The sequence below is a fragment of the Vulpes vulpes genome, chromosome 3, assembly GCF_048418805.1.
Source record: "Vulpes vulpes isolate BD-2025 chromosome 3, VulVul3, whole genome shotgun sequence".
Taxonomy (NCBI): domain Eukaryota; kingdom Metazoa; phylum Chordata; class Mammalia; order Carnivora; family Canidae; genus Vulpes; species Vulpes vulpes.
In genome coordinates this window covers 7,035,305-7,052,619 of record NC_132782.1, presented here as the reverse complement: position 1 = coordinate 7,052,619, position 17,315 = coordinate 7,035,305, and the positions used below count along the sequence as shown (strand labels likewise).

General features: G+C 41.4%; 1 protein-coding gene across 6 annotated transcripts in view; it reads left to right on the top strand.

Moving 5' to 3' along the window:
* The first annotated feature begins 545 nt into the window (after nt 1-545).
* Nucleotides 546-17,315, top strand: part of RBMS1 (RNA binding motif single stranded interacting protein 1) — a 213,492-nt gene continuing 196,722 nt past the window's right edge. For 2 of the 6 annotated variants that reach the window (XM_025994180.2, XM_025994178.2), the window contains exon 1: nt 804-1,050. In XM_025994180.2, coding sequence (XP_025849965.1) covers nt 976-1,050 — 75 coding nt within the window. In that variant the 5' untranslated portion in view covers nt 804-975. Of the gene's footprint in view, nt 1,051-17,315 lie in introns of all 6 variants that reach the window. The other 4 variants (XM_072751708.1, XM_072751701.1, XM_025994181.2 and 1 more) reach the window with 3 other exon arrangements.

The window sequence follows — 17,315 nt, the reverse complement described above, 5'->3', positions numbered from 1 at the left end:
TTCACCTGGCACATCTGGGAAACCCAAGCCGAAGGACACTAACCCTCCCAAGGTCACCTAGAAAATTAGTGCCGTGGCCTGGGGGGAGGGGGGGGGCGCAACAGAGCCCAGGGGTCCCGACTCCAGCTTTGGGGTCGGATGCTAAATCATTTTCGAGCTCTTGTTAAAGAAAAAAAAAAAAAAAAAAAAAAATCCCCGGGCGGGGGTAAAGTGAGAAATTGATCCGATCTCCTCCGCTTTTCCCTGACTTCCCCTCCCCCTTTACGAAGATTAAAAACTCAGGAGAGGAACCGAGGTGTCCGCTCTGCAGTTGTCAGGCCGGTGCCCCGAGCCCCCCCGCCCCCCGCCCCGCGGCCCGACACAAAGCGGTCGGGGTCCCGGGGTCCCGGGGGCGGCGGGGGTGAGCGGGGGTGAGCGGGGGTCGCGCGGCGCCTCACCTCCCGCGGCCCCGGCCCCGCGCGCCCAGGCCCCGCCCCGCCCCTCCCCCGCCGGCCCCTCCCCCGCCGGCCGGGCGCACCCACCCCAGATGCCGCCGGGCCCCGGGCGCAGCCGCCGCCGCCGCCGCCGCCGCCGCCGCCGAGCTGCCCACTCGCGCTGAGCGCCCGCGAGCCCCGCGCCCGTGCCCGGAGCCGGAGCCGGAGCCCGAGCCCGAGCCGGAGCCCGCGCAGCCTCGCAGCGGTCGGGCTCCGGGAGCGAGTCCCGGGGAGCGCCCTGCCCGGGGTGCCCTCTGCGCCCCGCGGCGCCTTGCCCTCTGCCTGGGAGGAGGAGGAGGAGGAGGAGGAGGAGGAGGAGGAGGAGGAGAAGAAAGAGGAGGAGGAGGAGGAGGACGGCGACGACGTCTGGTCCGGGCTGGGAGGTGGAGCAGCGGCGGCCGCCGCCGCCGGAAAGGGAGAGGCGGGAGGGACGGAGACTTGGAAGCCCCGAAGTGCCCGCGACCCTGCACGGCAGGCTCCCGGCAGGCTGCCTCCCAGCTTCATGGGCAAAGTGTGGAAACAGCAGATGTACCCGCAGTACGCCACCTACTACTACCCCCAGTATCTTCACGCGAAGGTAGGGGCGCGGGGGGCGCGGGGCAGGGCGCGGGGGGCGCGGGGCAGGGCGCGGGGCAGGGCGCGGGGCAGGGCGCGGGGCAGGGCGCGGGGCAGGGCGCGGGGCAGGGCCGCTAACTATAGCGCCGGCCTGGGCGGCGCGGGGCGGCGGCTGCCGGGAGCGGAGCGCGGGGATCGGGTTACAGCCCCGGGGGGGGGGGGGCACCAGACAGGAAAGAGCCGCCGGCCCCTTCCTGGCCCGGGAGGCGGGGGAGGGGGCGCGGGCCCGAGCGGCGCCCCTGGCCCGGTGCTGGCGGCCGCGCGCGCCTGCCCCCCCCCCCCCCCGGCCTCGCCCCCGCCCCGCCCCGGGAGCCCCGGGAGCCCCGGGAGCCCCGGCCCCGGCCCCGGCCTCCCCCCGGGGGTGCGCAGCTCCGGCCCCCGGGACGCGGTCCTGCCCGCCTCCGGCCCTGCGCGCCCGCCCCTCGCCTTGATCTTTGTGCGTGTGGCACTTCACCTGGTTACTGATTCCTACTTTTACGCTGGTGTTTTGGGTGGAAAAGTGGCCAAAGTTCACTCACCGTTCATTGATGTCCCTCTTAATCTTCCCTGCAGCTTTTGCAGGGGAGGGACAATGGGCAGGATTTCAGTGCCGAGAACGAAGTGACTTTAGAAGAATGGGGCCCTGTGTGCGGGGCGCCGGCCCCTCTCCAGGGGGCTTCCTCCGAAGGGGCCTGGCACACGCTTAGGTAACGAGGCCGCTGACATGTAGCCACACAGATCGCGAAGGACTAGCTAGGGACCCTGCGTACCCTCGTGAGTGGGCCTCCGCTATCCTTACTGTAGGATTTGAGGCATCCCAAACTCCTTGAAAATAAGTTATTTATTCATGGGGCATGAAGAGCGAGGCTCCGTCTGGCTGCTTTGGAAGCTTCTTGCACAATTTGAGAGGGTTGGAGTTGGGCGCACCAGCCTTCTTCAGTGATTAGCATCTTGTATCCTACCCCGGGTGCCCTTGTAGGTCACCAAAAATCAAGTACGGATGCGGCGTCTGAACTTTATTTGGTAGGCTGTGATCGTGTCCTCCTTGCTGGCAGAGGACATTCCTGGCCTGGTGCACAGAATCTCTGATTCAATCTTGATAAGCCTCCCTTTCCTACAGTGTGTGTGGTCCATGCTGTGTACCTACAACGTAGCTCCGTATTTGCTCACGTAGAAAAGGACACTTGTCAGCACTGAGACCAGAGATTGTCTAGCCATCCGGGGCCTCCTTTTTTACTCCCCCCAATTTTCATCTTACTTTGGGTGGCCAGAAAGCAGCAAGATGGTAGGAGCGAGGATACCCGTTATTCATTTCTGTGTGGTCCCCACACATTTGTTTTTAGGGGTGCAAGGTAGGTGCTCATTTTTTTTTTTTTTTTTTTTTTGCGAGCGACATCGTAAATACAAGTTGTTCAAAGAAATCTTGAGGTATAATCAATGCACTACCTTTTAGATATCATGTATGTTTAATGCACTTGTTTAAATTATGCAGCATTGGGTGCCTAAAGGACATCCTATTCGACACTTAACTGTATGAATAATGAATACATACACTCAGGTGAAGAAGAAAAGGGGCCATGTTTCTACAGGCACATTCACCTTAGTAATTTTTATGTACCATTAGTAAGTTAGAAACCAAGTACATAGCATTTAATATAGCTAATGCAATGCCATTTGGCTCTTTTTGCCCCGTAAATAATTGAAGAGAGAGACAAACGGCAAGAGCCTGCTCCAGTAATTAGGGTCGGAGCCCAGAAAGCTTTAGGGCCCATTTTCTGAAAGTGTGCTTCCTGCATAAAGCATTTAATATTGATTTGTGTTACAGTAAATGACATTCTCAAAACATATCTTGCTGTTTCTACTATGAAATCTGAAATCCTATTACTCTTTGAATTTCTTTGTTTCAGGAGAAAGACACACATACTGACTTGACCTATATAACATGGTATTCGAGTTCAACAATTAAACCTAAATTCCCTATTGTAAAGTATCTTCATTATCTCAGAAAGGAGCATCTCCTAAAATGTAAAATGACTAGATGCAGATTTTAGGTAAGCACAGTTTGAAACACCTAGCTCTGTTTTTTAATCCCTGACATATTTTGTTGCTAACAGGCTAGCATGAGTCATTTAAAAAAAAAAAAGGGGGGGGGTTAGACTTAGTTTGGTTTGTCGTGAGTTTAAAAACAAGTCGTTGCCTAATCTACCTAAAGAGTGAATAGTCAGTCACACTTAGAATCTGTTGTCTATAGTGATGATCCTCGCCTGTGTGCGTGTGTCTTTTAACCTTTCTGAAACGTGGGATAGAAAAAAAACACATCAGCCTGTTTAAAGTACAGTGATGTGTTTGCTAGTCAGAGTTGTTTTGAAACTTCTGTTTGGAAGCCATATCAAAAACTGAGGAATGGCATCGTTGTTTACAAAGTGATATCTGACTTAAATTTGCAGTTCAGAGATGGATGTGATGGTTTTGAGTCAAGACAGAATAAATGGCTTGGGTTTCCTTTCATCAGAAGGGATACATACCAATGAAAATGGCACTTGAAATGAGTTTTTTGTAGAGTATGTTATCATACTCTACAAAATTAACATATGTCAAATAATTCATCTGGAGGTAATCATCCCATCAGAGTCTGTTTTGGCAATTTTATTTAGTACTTTTTCCCCATAAAAACAATGTTAGTTATTTCTACACTTACTAGCAACAACAACAACAACAAAAATCTGTGGAGCTCTGCTGCAGCGTGTGACCATCTCAGTATGTTTTGTACTTTGACAGGAATAGAAAATCATTAGAAAAATTGTATGGCTCCATTAAATGTAAAGTAAGTCTGAGGCTGCTATGGACGGGGGCAGGCCACGGGGGGGGGAAGTGAAGGAGATTGTGAAATTTTCATAATATCTTAGTGTGGAGTAAGACAGATTGCAAGTAACCCGATTTTACATGCTTGTTGGGTGTTTTTGTGTTTCTCTGTCAGGGTGGTCTTATCACAGCAGGCTCTCTTTATCACCTGACACATTCATTCTAGGAGGTGGTTTGATGTAGCTTCCTAAATATAAGCACATATTGTTCTAAAGGATTTTCTGAATTATAAATGACCTGTGCTATATTATGGACAATTAAATTTGGTATCCACTTTCCAGCTACATAGAAAAAAAATCTAATAATTTAACATATTTTAACCTAAAGATTTGTATGTGCATATTTTCAAACATTGGCAGTATTAATTTCACTTAGTACAAAGGCACCCCTCATGGTCTGTTTATTTCAAAGATACTACAGCATACATGACTGCCAATGCATGTATGCAAATATATATGGGAATTGAAATATTGTCTTTCTTCTGAAGAATACAAGATGTTCTTTACATGCTTAGCTAATATTTTGTAGCAACTAAATGCAATTTGACACACTTGTGATGTTTGTTCCCAGTTATCAGAAGATATTTCTATAGGACATACCTTATTGAAAGCTTGCTTTAATAATTTTTATGCATCAACAGCATTGTTGTCTATACTAAAGAAATGTTCTAAAACAAAAGTTTCTCTTAAAGCTGTTTTTAAATAAGTGTTGGCTAAAGAACATATTTGAACCTAAGTTTCAAAATGTGAAAAAATAATGAGTGGTATTATTAGGGATTTGTATTAATAAAGACTGCTAGAACAGAGTAGTTTTTCAGAATTTAATTTTTTAAAAGATTTTATTATTCATGAGAGACACAGAAAGAGAGGCAGAGACTTAGGCAGAGGGAGAAACAGGCTCCCTGTGGGAAGCCCGATGCGAGACTCCATCCCAGGACCCTGGGATCATAACCTGACCCAAAGGCAGATGCTCAACTACTGAGCCACCCAGGTGCCCCTGAATTGAATTTTTGTGTGCATTAACACTTTGTTGAATTCCTTAACTTTTACATAGTAGCCATAAGAATATTTTGTCCATCTGTTTCTAAAAGAATTAGGGATTTTACATAGAGCTACTGAGTATTTTAAGGTGGTTTAGCCATAGAGAAGCATGATGTTAAGACTGAGGGTGCTTTGTGTCCTAACAAGTAGCCACATTAATACAGTGAATGACGTTTGGTTAAATATATCAATACAGCCATGCAATATTTTATATATTTATGAATATGCCCTAGTTCCTTAGGTGAATGGGATAATGTGACTATCTAAAAGTGGTGGTGGAAGACTCAAGGTCATGGGATGGTTAAAATGAAGATGCATTATAATGCAATATTGTAGCATTTCCCCCTCAGATAGCTATTTCTTTTGGATTTCCCATAGCACATATTATATTTTTATATGTTGGGAGCCAAATCTAAAGCTACTAGAAAGGAAAAGGAAAAGATCTGTGAAGAGAAGTAGGAGAGCTTTCAATGATTTAGTATTAGTATAACTAGATATACCTTATGTGGTTGGCAATCTTGGTTTTGAATTTAAATTCAAGTATGGACAATTTCCATGTAATACATTTGGAAGAAATTTTTTTTTTAAACTTTACTGATATATTGCTCAGACTTTGTATTTTGCTTAATGGTTTATTGGAACTTTAAAATTACCCCAGCTTAATGAGTACTGAAATTTTAAGTTATGGGTCTTAGGTAAAGACAAAAGGGTCTTTCTTCCTTTTCTTTTTTACTAAGTAGAGAGTTTTCAGAAAATAAAATATTTTTCCCCATGTGTGCTTAACCAGTAAAAATCATGTGAGGGACATATTGAATGGAAGGATAAGTGCTTAGTAAAAGTCATATTGACACTTAAATATTGTTCATTCTTTATAAGGAAGAGGAATTTTTTGTCTAGTTTTTTTTTTTTTAAAGATTGTATTTATTTATTCATGAGAGACAGAGAGAGAGAGAGGCAGAGACACAGGCAGAGGGAAAAGCAGGCTTCATGTAGGAAACCTGATATGGGACTCGATCCCAGGACTCCAGGATCATGCCCTGGGCCGAAGACAGGCGCTAAACCGCTGAGCCACCTGGGTGTCCCTGTCTAGTTTGTTTTTTATTGGATGCTCAGTTCATTAAGGCTTACTCTCCCCAAGCCTGGTCTCCTATCCCGCTGTAAGTCTCTCTGCAAGGAATATCAACACCTCTCTAGTTTCTTGCTTGAACCACAGAACAGTAGGTGCTAAATAAATGCTTCTTAGTGGCTATTATTATTCAGAATAAGCACATGCAAAATCCTTTTAGATCAGGAAAAAAAATTATAGACTAAAATCTACAAATGTAATCAGTCTAATTCTCCATAGAAATGTGTAGTTTGATTTATGTTTTGATTTATTTTGTCCGTACCATAACAAGAGCCCTAAGGGGAATCACATATTAATTTGTCAATGCTTAATTCATGGAATAAAAAGTGCCCGTTTCGTACACGCTTCCTTAAAGCATATGGTGCCTGAAAAAAATCTCATAGTATTATACTGGCGGGGGGTGGGGGGGGTGGGGGGGTGGGGATGTTACCTGTGATGAACTGGTGACTCAGCCTGGTCTTTGCTTCCTGTCAGTGGTTCCCCACCAACACAATTGAAACTTTTTTCTGCTCAGTTTTCAAGAAAATCGCCTTTTTATCAAGGTGATTGATAAAAACATTTATTCATTTAATGGAGAACAACTAAAATATACATTAGCATTGAGGTGTTCAAAGTTACTTACCTCGCAATTACTGACTTGCCTAACCCTAAACATGACATTCAGCCACCTAGCTTGTTATCCCCTTTACTGGGATTAGAGGAATAAGCAGAAGCGTATCAAGTTGCTCTTAAGTGGAAGTGCTGGATTCAATGTTACATGGCTTTATTAAAGAACATCTAGTAATGGTACGTGAGTGATTTAAATGCAATACCATAAAATTTGCTGTAAAATCAAATCATATATTCAAAATTGAACATCAGACTTGGAGATTTTATGTGGAATGATTTTAAATGTTCTACTTTCTCTGTTCTGTTATTTTAATGGATAAATAGTAAAACCTGATGGAAGTTGTCTATGCCTCAGGAGAGGCAGCACTTGGATGATACGACTTTTACCAGTGGGAGCTTGGCCAGATGATACATGGCAGAATGTCTCCTTAGAATCAGGTGTGTGAAACATACATGCAAATCTGAGCACACACACACATTTGATAATATAAATATTTCTTTCTTTTTAACAAATATTTATTTTAGACAGAGAGAGAGAGAATGAATGAGCACGTGAGCAGGGGGAGGGGCAGAGGGAGAGGGAGAAAGGGGCAGAGAAACAGACTCCCAGCTGAGTGCAGAGCCCCATGAGGGGCTCCATCCCAGGATTCTCAGATCAGGAGCTGGAGGTGTAACCGACTGAGCCACCCAAGCACCCCTAAACATTTCTTAACATGAAGGGAAAGCGTAAAGGAGATGGTGATGGCTAAGCCAAAAATAAACTGAACATGTATTTCGCAGAGCTGAATTCCTTACTTTTTCTTAGTGTATTTTTGTCTCTTTAACATAATTATATGAGTATTTTAATTTATCAAATAGGCACGGGAAAAGAAATGTGTCAGTGATGGTGAGAGAGAAGAGAGACAAAAAGGAGGGGGGCAAAAATCAACACTCAGACTTCCTGGGGAAGAAAACTTACAGAACTGAACACTGTCTTTCTCCATACATATTCTTTTAGCTTATTCTTAAATGGATGTGTTTGTCATTATAGAGGATGGAGAACAGTTTCCTGGAGGACGAATATGAAAACCTAAATCCTAAAAGAGAGATGAGATGCTAGTATGAACAGTTGACTTGCTTACAACTCTGGTACCATAAACACAATGTCTGGTGGGTGATTTCCAATGTTGGCTGTAACATCTGTATTCTGGGATTAGGTTACGTTTTAAGCTGGTAGCTTGTTGAAAAGTTTCTGAGGTTCATTAAGGACTGAAATTCTAACTAATCAGCTGTATTTCCCGAGTGATCCCAGAGCATCGTTCTCTGCACTTGTCATTGGAAAAGGTTCGGGAGTGTGTCCTTGCTCTCTAGCATCTCACCAGCTACCAGGAAAGACAAAAATAAGTGAGGAAAAATATTTATGAAGTAGTACACCCAGGAAAGCAGCATACCAAGGGTCTGAGTGACAGAGAAATCACTAAGATATACATCTGTGGGTTTAAAAACTCTGCTATGTGTTTTGTGAGAAAACGTCAAGGGCACATAAAGGCCACAAAAAACCTGAGAATTTTTGGAAGAAATTGGGGCTTTAGATTAAATAAAATGTCTCGAATTTATAATCAGCATTGTTTTGTATTTTTTGCCCTTTTTAATTTTCTTAGGAGTATTAGAATTTTATAGGATAACACTTTTTTTGTACTTTAACTCCTTCTCCTCAGATTTTCATATCCTATTACCTTATTTTACATTATTATTTTTCAAGTTTTATGCTTATAGATGTGCTACTAAGCCAACCTATTCAGGTTTTGACAGGCTGAGCATATCATGCTTAAATGATGACATAATGGTTATGCGGAATTGTTACTCTTATTGTTTTAAACCATTTGAAATGATGTTTATTTCTCCTAATTTATTAGGCTTGCTTGCGGCAAAAGGAGAAAATGTCTAGAGTTTTGTTGTGCTGCTAATTACATCATCGTGTGCCTGCAATCTACATGTTGATAATGTATCTAATTCTAGCTGTTATTTCTTCAGAAAATAACAGATTTTTTTTATTATTCATGATCTTTCATAGATACAAGTATTTATTCTCTTTATTTGGTCAGCTTCTAGCTTTGATTCTAAAATAAGCTTTCTTCACCTCTGCAAATGAAACTAAGTCAAAACCAGGGAAAGGTTTTGTGTAACAAAGCTAAGTCATTTTGTAGATACCACAAATAATCTTTACCCATCTTATAAGAAAAGTACATTGTTTTCTGAGCTCTGCCTGTGTGTGGACCCATTTTAGGTGATACTAGTTTTTTTGTTTTTTTTTTTTAATCAGTTGAGAAATTTACTAATTAAAATGGGCAGCATTGGATGCATACATGATGGAATACTGTGCTCCTAAGTTTCTTGGTGGGTGGAGGGAGATCAAATTTGCCAAAAATGAATTTTAGATTTTAAATTTATATATTTATTATACTTAAGCTCTTCAAATAACATTATGCTTTTTCTCCTGTTTAACACTTTTTAAACATGGTTGTTTTGAGAGTTGCAATTGGTAGTATACTTGTACTGTAGAACTTCTAAACCCTTCCTTACCTGTAGAGTAACAATAACAGCTTATACATCTTTTTTTAAAGGTTTTTAAAAATTTATTTGAGAGAGAGAGAGAGCACACGTGCACATGTACATGCACATGTACATGCTGGTGGGGGGTGGTTGGCAAAGGAAGAGGGAAAGGGAGAGGAGCACATTTTACCAGCTGTGTGATCCTGATGTGGGGACTGATCCCGAGACCCTAAAATCATGACCTGAGTTGAAATCAAGAGTTAGTCGCTTAACTGACTGAGCCATCCAAGGTGCTCCAACAATTACAGCTTATAAAATAAAGTCTCAGATAAAATAATTGATTGTAAGCAAAAGTACATTTTATTAGAAATTTGTAATACCATCAACTTTGTATTCTCAACAGCATTTGGATTCATCACTAAACAAGCTTTCGACAAATACAAACATTAATAAAAAAAATTTGCCAGTTTTTATTTTTAGGTCATTAACTGATTGATGTATTCCCAAAACCTTCTTTCCCTTCTACAAAGCAAAACTTTGATTAATTTCATTGTTCAAAGATGGAAGCCTTACAAAAAAAGTTCCTAATCTCACCCTCTTCTTAGGTTTCACTCCACATGATTATTTGCACACTTTCATTTAAACAACACTTAAAGAATTGGCCACCGGAAAATCTTCGATAGAAAAGTTCTGTAGCTGGCAGATGATATTTTTCTCCAGCTCTATATGATTTGTTCAGTGATTGGGTATAACTGAACTTACAAGCGAATCATTTGCAAGTTTGTTCTAAACAGTTCACTTATCAGTTATTTAGAACCTGAAACTCATCTAATATATTTCATACATAAATTGTTATCTTTAATGATAGGGTCCCCAGCCAACCTTGAAGAGCCTGTAAAAGTAGCCTACTTGATAAGTCACAGGTTCCATACTAATCTCATCATAGACCTGAAGCACTGTGCTGGGCAATATTTGGGTGGAGGGAGGGCATGAGCATTCATAGTTGGAATTCCGGGTTCCAGGAACCCATCTCTGCCCCCTTCAGGGGAGGGGGTAGATTTCCTAACTCACCTCAGGGGTGATGGGAAGATGGGAAGACAGCCTTTCCCTTCAGTAGAGCTTTAAGCTTCTAGGACTGGAGGATTAGGTTTCCAGAAGAGATGGGAGGTGTGGCTTGTGAAGTCCTGTGAGGTGTGGACTCTGGAGCTTCCCACTGCGCTGAGGCCCTCGGAGCCCTCCTTATTCCTCACTCCCTGGGAGACTGGCTTCCTACTCACCTGTTTTCCTGTGCTGGCCTCAGAGAGAAACTCTTGCTTCTCCCCCCTCCCCCCACTGCTAAAAATCACAGTCCATTAAAAAAAATGCAGTCCAAAGCTTTCTAGTAGTGCTTTTCATCCTTTGCTCATCACTGGCTCGATTATTACAGCCTTTCAGCTTTCCTTGCTCTCCTTGAGCATCATATCAAGCAGACAGCTTCTGAGTCTGGAAACAAGAATGAAAGAAAATGAAAGAACAAACCGTCCAGTTCCAGTGCTTCTCTTATTTTCGTCTAGTCCTGGTCCAACGATGGCTCCTAACTCATAGGGGAACTCCAAACCTTGGGAAGCTGCTGATGGCACATTCCCCTTCACCTCAGATTTTTCCCAAGATGGCCTGTGGAGCCCATGTTAAGAACCCTACCCTGGGAGGAAGTCAAAGCAGAACTAATCAGTGCTTAAGAGGAGGATTCAGACCATGGACCCCTTGCTGTTTTGTTTCTGGATTGTGGCTTGGCTCTGGGGTAAAGAGAGACCCAAGACCCAAGGGCCTGCAAAATGAAAAATGGGTGAGGATAAAGTATATGAATTTGGGCAATCTCCATGCATATTTCCATTCTCTCTTCTCCTTTTCCCCTGCTCGCTCCTTCTTTTCCCTTCTCCCCTGCACCTACCCCAACTTTTCTCCCTGCACTGGAAGTCACTCTGGACTTAACTTCTGACCAGCCACAGGTGTATGTATGTGCTGCACTACTGGTCCATCTACCAGGGTGATTGTTGCATACAAGCGGTTCCCACTGCAATTGGCCCCAGTCAGGGACTGAGTGTGTCTGACTTAATTTGGATTAAAAAAAAAATCTTTACTACCTCTTAATGCTACAGATTATGATTAAGAATTTGCTAACTACAATTGCCTCTTTGAATCAGATTTTCTTTCTGATTTTTTATCCTATTTTATATGGAAATTTAAAATAAAATTTTATTTGGCAATGTATAAATGTAGTTATAGAAGCACAGACATGATGTAATACTTTGAACAAAAGAGAACATAATTAGCATAATAGAAAGTATTTTGATGACAAATGTGTACTCCTAATGCGATTAGAATTTAAATATGAGGTAGTGAAATGGTAAGCCATTTACATTTTTCTTCACCCAGACTAGTATTTAAAATCACATATAACCATCTCTTTCTTCTTCTTGAATATTTCACAAAATGATTATCTAAAAATAATCACAGGAGTATTGTGTGTTTTTTAATTTGCTAAAGGCTAAAAAATGCTATGTTTCTTCTTTGGTTATAGTTTCTCAGATTTTCATTTTAATGGAAATCTTAAATGTTGATTTTGATGGCTTTCTTAAAGAATAGATTATCTCTTAATACATAAATAGGATTTAAAATGACAGTGGGTGATCTGTGGTGTTCTTGTCTACCCCTCTGTCTGTGTCACAAAATTCAAATTCATGTTTCAGCAGTACAGGATGTTCTTCAGTGCACATCCTTTGAGCCTTCAAAATTTGATTTGACTGTGTGGTCTGACGATAGCGTGTTCAGATAAGTACATTGTGATAGTAATCTGTGTGTCTGGGCCCTAATGAACATCTGCTTGCTAGGGCGCCACATGGCAGCACCTTTCTTTGTTTTTCTTCTTTTGCCTTTTTGATTTGAATCTTGTTAAACCCTGAAATTGGGGCTGGTTTTCAATATGCAAATGTTCCTATCTCCCTCTTTTTTTGGGGAAAAAAGCCAGATATTTTAAATATGAATGCATTGGGAATTTAAAAGGAGTCTGCAGAAAGCGCACAGCTATAATTCTACTATTGACAGCTCAGACATATTGTACCAAAATCATCTCGTTAAGATCCCATAGTTGGAACTACCTGGCAAATTTAATTAAATTCAACAAACACTGAGCAGGCATTGTATCAGGCCCTGGAAGGTGCAAATATGTAAATAAGACATGATTTGTGCCATCGTGGAGCACAATGGGATAATTCTGTTTACTTGTGTGTTTATTTAAAATTTTTATTGAGGTAGAACATACGTATAGTACACAAATTATAAATATAGAGATTAAGGTACGCATACTCATGTGATGGCCCCCTGGGTCACTACATACATTCCAGCACCTGGAAAGCACACTCATGGCCCTTCCCAGTTTGCACTCCCCAAGATAACCACTAGTCTCACATCTGTCTTTTTTTTTTTTTTTTTTTTTTTTAAGATTTTATTTATTCATGAGAGACAGAGGCAGAGGAAGAAGCAGGCTCCCTGTGGGGAGCCTCATGCTGGATTTGATCCCAGGACCCCAGGATCGTGACCTGAGCCAAAGGCAGATGCCCAACCACTGAGCCAGCCAGGCGTCCCACATCTGTCTTTTTGTGTTTGGTGTGCACAGTATCAAGATTTGTTTTTCAGCCCCTCCCCCCCATATGAATATCTAGTTGATTCAGCACCATTTATTGTGAACATATTTTCATTTTCCCCTTTGAATTTCAGTGTGGCCTTTATTGTAAATCAGGTGACCACATTTATATATATCTTTTTCCGAAACTTTCTGTGTGATTCCATGTGTATCCTTGTGTTCATACTACAGAGTCATAAATTACTATAGCAGTATATTAAGTGTGTGTTTTTCCAAGTGGTCTCAACTATTCTAGATCTTTTGTATTTCTTTATAAATTTTAGAATCAGCTTGTCAATTTCCATAAAAAAGAAATACAAGATTTTTATTGGAATGGACATTAAATCTATATATCAATTTTGGGGAGAATTTGATATTTTCCAGACTGTAAATGTAGCTCTTCTTATTTATTGATGAACTTATGACTTTGAAATAACTAATAATAGAACACAATGGAAAATATTAATGTTTCAAAGGCTTGTTTCTTAAATACAGCCAATGATTTTTTTTCAAGATCTGTAGTGTGATAGCTGGTATAGACCTTTTTAAGACAATAATTTTTTTGAAGAGGGAGAGGGAAATATTTATTATCAGGGATCCAAATTAATTTTGAAAAGCAGCCGACTAAAACACACTGTTTAAGAACAAATGACATTCTTTTTGATTTTTTCTTGAATGCATTTCAAAGTATCACTCTATTTCCCCTTAATACTTTTTATTCTCCTCTCTGAGACTTTATTTGATGTGACATCCCATCATCCTGTCTTATAAATTTATAAGCATAATGAGAAATTGAAAATTAGTTTTGTTTGGAGAAATTTCTGACACCGTTTGTGATTTTTCAAAATGCTCTGGAGATTGCAAACAGAGATTGGGAAGTGCTGCTTAGGTATGAACTTCTAAGCAGCAGAACATGCTGTTCTACGAGCGCTGGCTCCTTCAAACTTTTTCTTAGATGTTTTAAAGATCTTATACACATATTTTTTTCATGCTTTATAGTTAAGGTTTTTAAGCTTTGATTATGACTGTATTCATCCAGCCAGAAACAACTACATAGAACTTTCAGAGCTTATTAGTTCTGGCTAGTTTAGCTTAGTTTGAGCAGGAGGTTGAATAGACAACTTCCGAAGTTCCTTTCAACTCTAAATTTTATGATTCTGGGAATTTGTAATATCCAGGGATCGCAGAATGTTAGTAGACCTGGGAGGAACTTTTAGGATAATGTGGTCCAAGACACTCATTGTGCCTGTGAGGAAAGCTGCCCAAAGAGGAGAGACAGAAGCTGCGCTGGCTTGGAGGGACAGCGTGGGAGGGGGAGGCGCGGGCCTGATCTCACGTGGACACTGAGGTCAGTGCCAAGGCCTGCAGAGGAGGAACAGACAAGAGGGGCCACACACAGTTCTAGCAATCATTCCAGGACACTTATCACAGAGGTCGACGGGTGTCAATGGGCCAGTGTCACCAGCTGGTATCAGATCAGAAACCAGTAGTGGTCACTGTGTCTGAGGTCACCCCCCCCATCCCCCCGTAGGCAGGGCTGACGAGACTCCCTTCCATCATCCTGGTTGCTTCTCCTGGTTGGCCGAGACAGCATCCGGAGCTGATTCGGCTTTGTTCTCATGTTTCTAACCTTGCAAATGAGCTGGGAAGCCCTTAAATCGGGCTCTGCTCATCCTGCATGGCTTTTGGCCTGTACGTGGGCTTGTTCGGCTTCTGGATTCTTCCATTACCACGTTCCTGAGGGTCTTTGTTTATGTGGCCTTGGGTCTGGAACCAAACCTTCTCACTTTTTTAACACGCCTGGAGCTTTCTCATACTAGGAGGATGAGAGTCCAAACTACTTCATTCTTGCTAACCTTTTTCTGTCCTGCCATCACTACCTGCCATAATGTGGTTGGTCACCACGGAAAAAAACGCAGAGGGACTGATTAAACACCTTCTTTGTTTGTTGAAGCCAACCACTCTGTTGGGAACCACCTTCTTCCTAATGCCAAGCACATCACACTAGTCTCTGGCATCTCTTATTTTTTTCATGAGATACTTGAACATAGTTGGAAGACTTCAGCACTCATCATATGATCAGGCTTTAGGAACTCTGTTTTAGTCAATTATGTGGGGAACTTTAGAAAAACAAAATGCACAGTAGGTGGCATCAACAAGCCCATTATACCCCTTGGACACAGCTTTTCCCTCATGCTGTTTTATCATATACTCATTAAGTACACTAGCTGAAAATATCGTACCTGGCTTTATGCCATGCATTAGGGAAATCAAATACAGGAGAAATTAGGATATATTAAACAAATAAGGGAGAATTATTTTTTTCCACGCTTTACAAAAGATTCACCATTAAAAATGTATCCTTCGTTCATTTACATACTTCAAGGGTTATTGTAGATCACTAAGTCTTTGACAGAAAGTATAATTTAAAGCCATCAGGAATGGTGGCCTATAAAGATTAACTAGATATTAAGAAAAATACTTTATGAAATAATTTAAGTCATTTGGAAGGGTTGAAGATATTTTGTTGTGTTTGATTTACACCCAACATCTTAGGAATTTATGGTTGAGTGAAGCAAGGTACAACCACAGCTACTTTTATTTTCGCACTGTCTCAAGAATCCTCTGTACTGATTGGTTTAAACCTTTTTGTTTTTCTTCCTGTAAGTGGACATAACCATAACTGGTAAATTCTGGAAACCACGGGATGCACAAAAGGAAATGGCAGAAAGGGCTGAGAGCAATGTATTATCTGTAAGAAAACGGAGATGTTTGTGGATCTTTGTTAGTTGACAGATGTCCCAGTCAGGGAGGTTTCCAGGGCAGTGGTATGTTTAAAGGTTGGGGAGAGATAAGCCTTTTTAGACATTTTAGGTATTTTGTTTTTGTTTTTACAGAGCAGTTGACTCCTTGGGCTAGGAAGTTCTCTCAGATCTTCAGAGCAAATTAAAAACATGTTGATCTAGCACATTTTGCTGGTAATAATGTTTGTGCATTAATTGCTCTGAATATCTACCCAAATACAGAAGTAGCCTGTATTTGGATTTCCTTTACATATTTAATAGTCAGCCATGGAAGATGGATGGGCATGATTGACACTTCAGAAGTCCTGGGTATTATCTAAGTTAGAACATACATGTTCAATGAGAGCGACTTAGAGTCTGAAGAAAGTTAGAGTACCAATAAGCATATGAGTAATTATTATCCATCAGTATACAGGGAGTTCCCTGCCTTGTCCAAGTTTAATTCCTAAACTAAAAATTTCTGCTCTGAGTAGTTTTTATCTCACTTCCTCAAAATATGATAAAGCTTTCAAGCAGTTTTTTTTTTTTTTTAACTCACATTGTTAAGAATATACAGGCAAATTGAGGCAGACATACCAAATTCTGTGTTGGTTATGTACTCACTCTTATGTACTCACTCTTAGCCAGCTTATAAAATCTCTTTTTTAGGATATTTGAAATGAGATGTGAGAGTTTACTAATTCAGTTTTTCCTCTTCTTATTATATTTTAACTCGTACCAAATAGAATTTCATTTAGATTATAATGCATAATAAATTTACATTATAATGTATTTTACATGTTGGGGAAAAGACTGAGAAAGACGATATCAGGGAAGAAAAAGTATAGCATAAAATTATATATATTTTTAAGTATGTATGTATATATGTATGCATATTTAGTAACAGTTTAAAATAATATTTTGTTAACAGTAATTTGTATACCTGTGGTCTTTTTTATAAGAATGTAAGATTCTGGGATGCCTGGATGGGTCAGCGGTTGAGCATCTGCCTTCGGCTCAGGTCTTGGGATCAAGTCCTGTATCAGGCTCCCCACAGGGAGATTGCTCTTCCTTCTGTTCATGTCTCTGCCTCTATCTCTGTGTCTCTTGTGAATAAATAAATAAAATCTTAAAAAAAGAAGTAAGATTCTAAGACAAATATATCTTGTTCATAATTGTGCCTATTAAATGCTTTGCACATAGTACTTAATACATGTTGATTAAATTGAATCCGTAGCTTTTGTTTACTAACATGATAAAGAGAAATATGAAGCACAGAAAGAATTCTTTTAGGATGAAGTGTTTCTGCTTAAAATACATACATGATCAGGCTAAAAATGGCCTGTTAGTCTAAATTATCTAAATAATTTTCTGAATCTCTAGCTTTTCTGCTGGACTCTGTGTTCATGTCTAGATCCCATCACTACTATCAAGCTAGTTTGTCATTGTCATATAAGCACCTCATGAAGTACAGAAACAAAATATTCAATGACTCCTTTAAGTTAAATACAGTAAATATGGGCAGCCCGGGTGGCTCAGCAGTTTAGCGCCACCTTCAGCCCAGGGTGTGATCCTGGAGACCCGGCATCGAGTCCCACGTCAGGCTCCCTGCGTGGAGCCTCCTTCTCCCTCTGC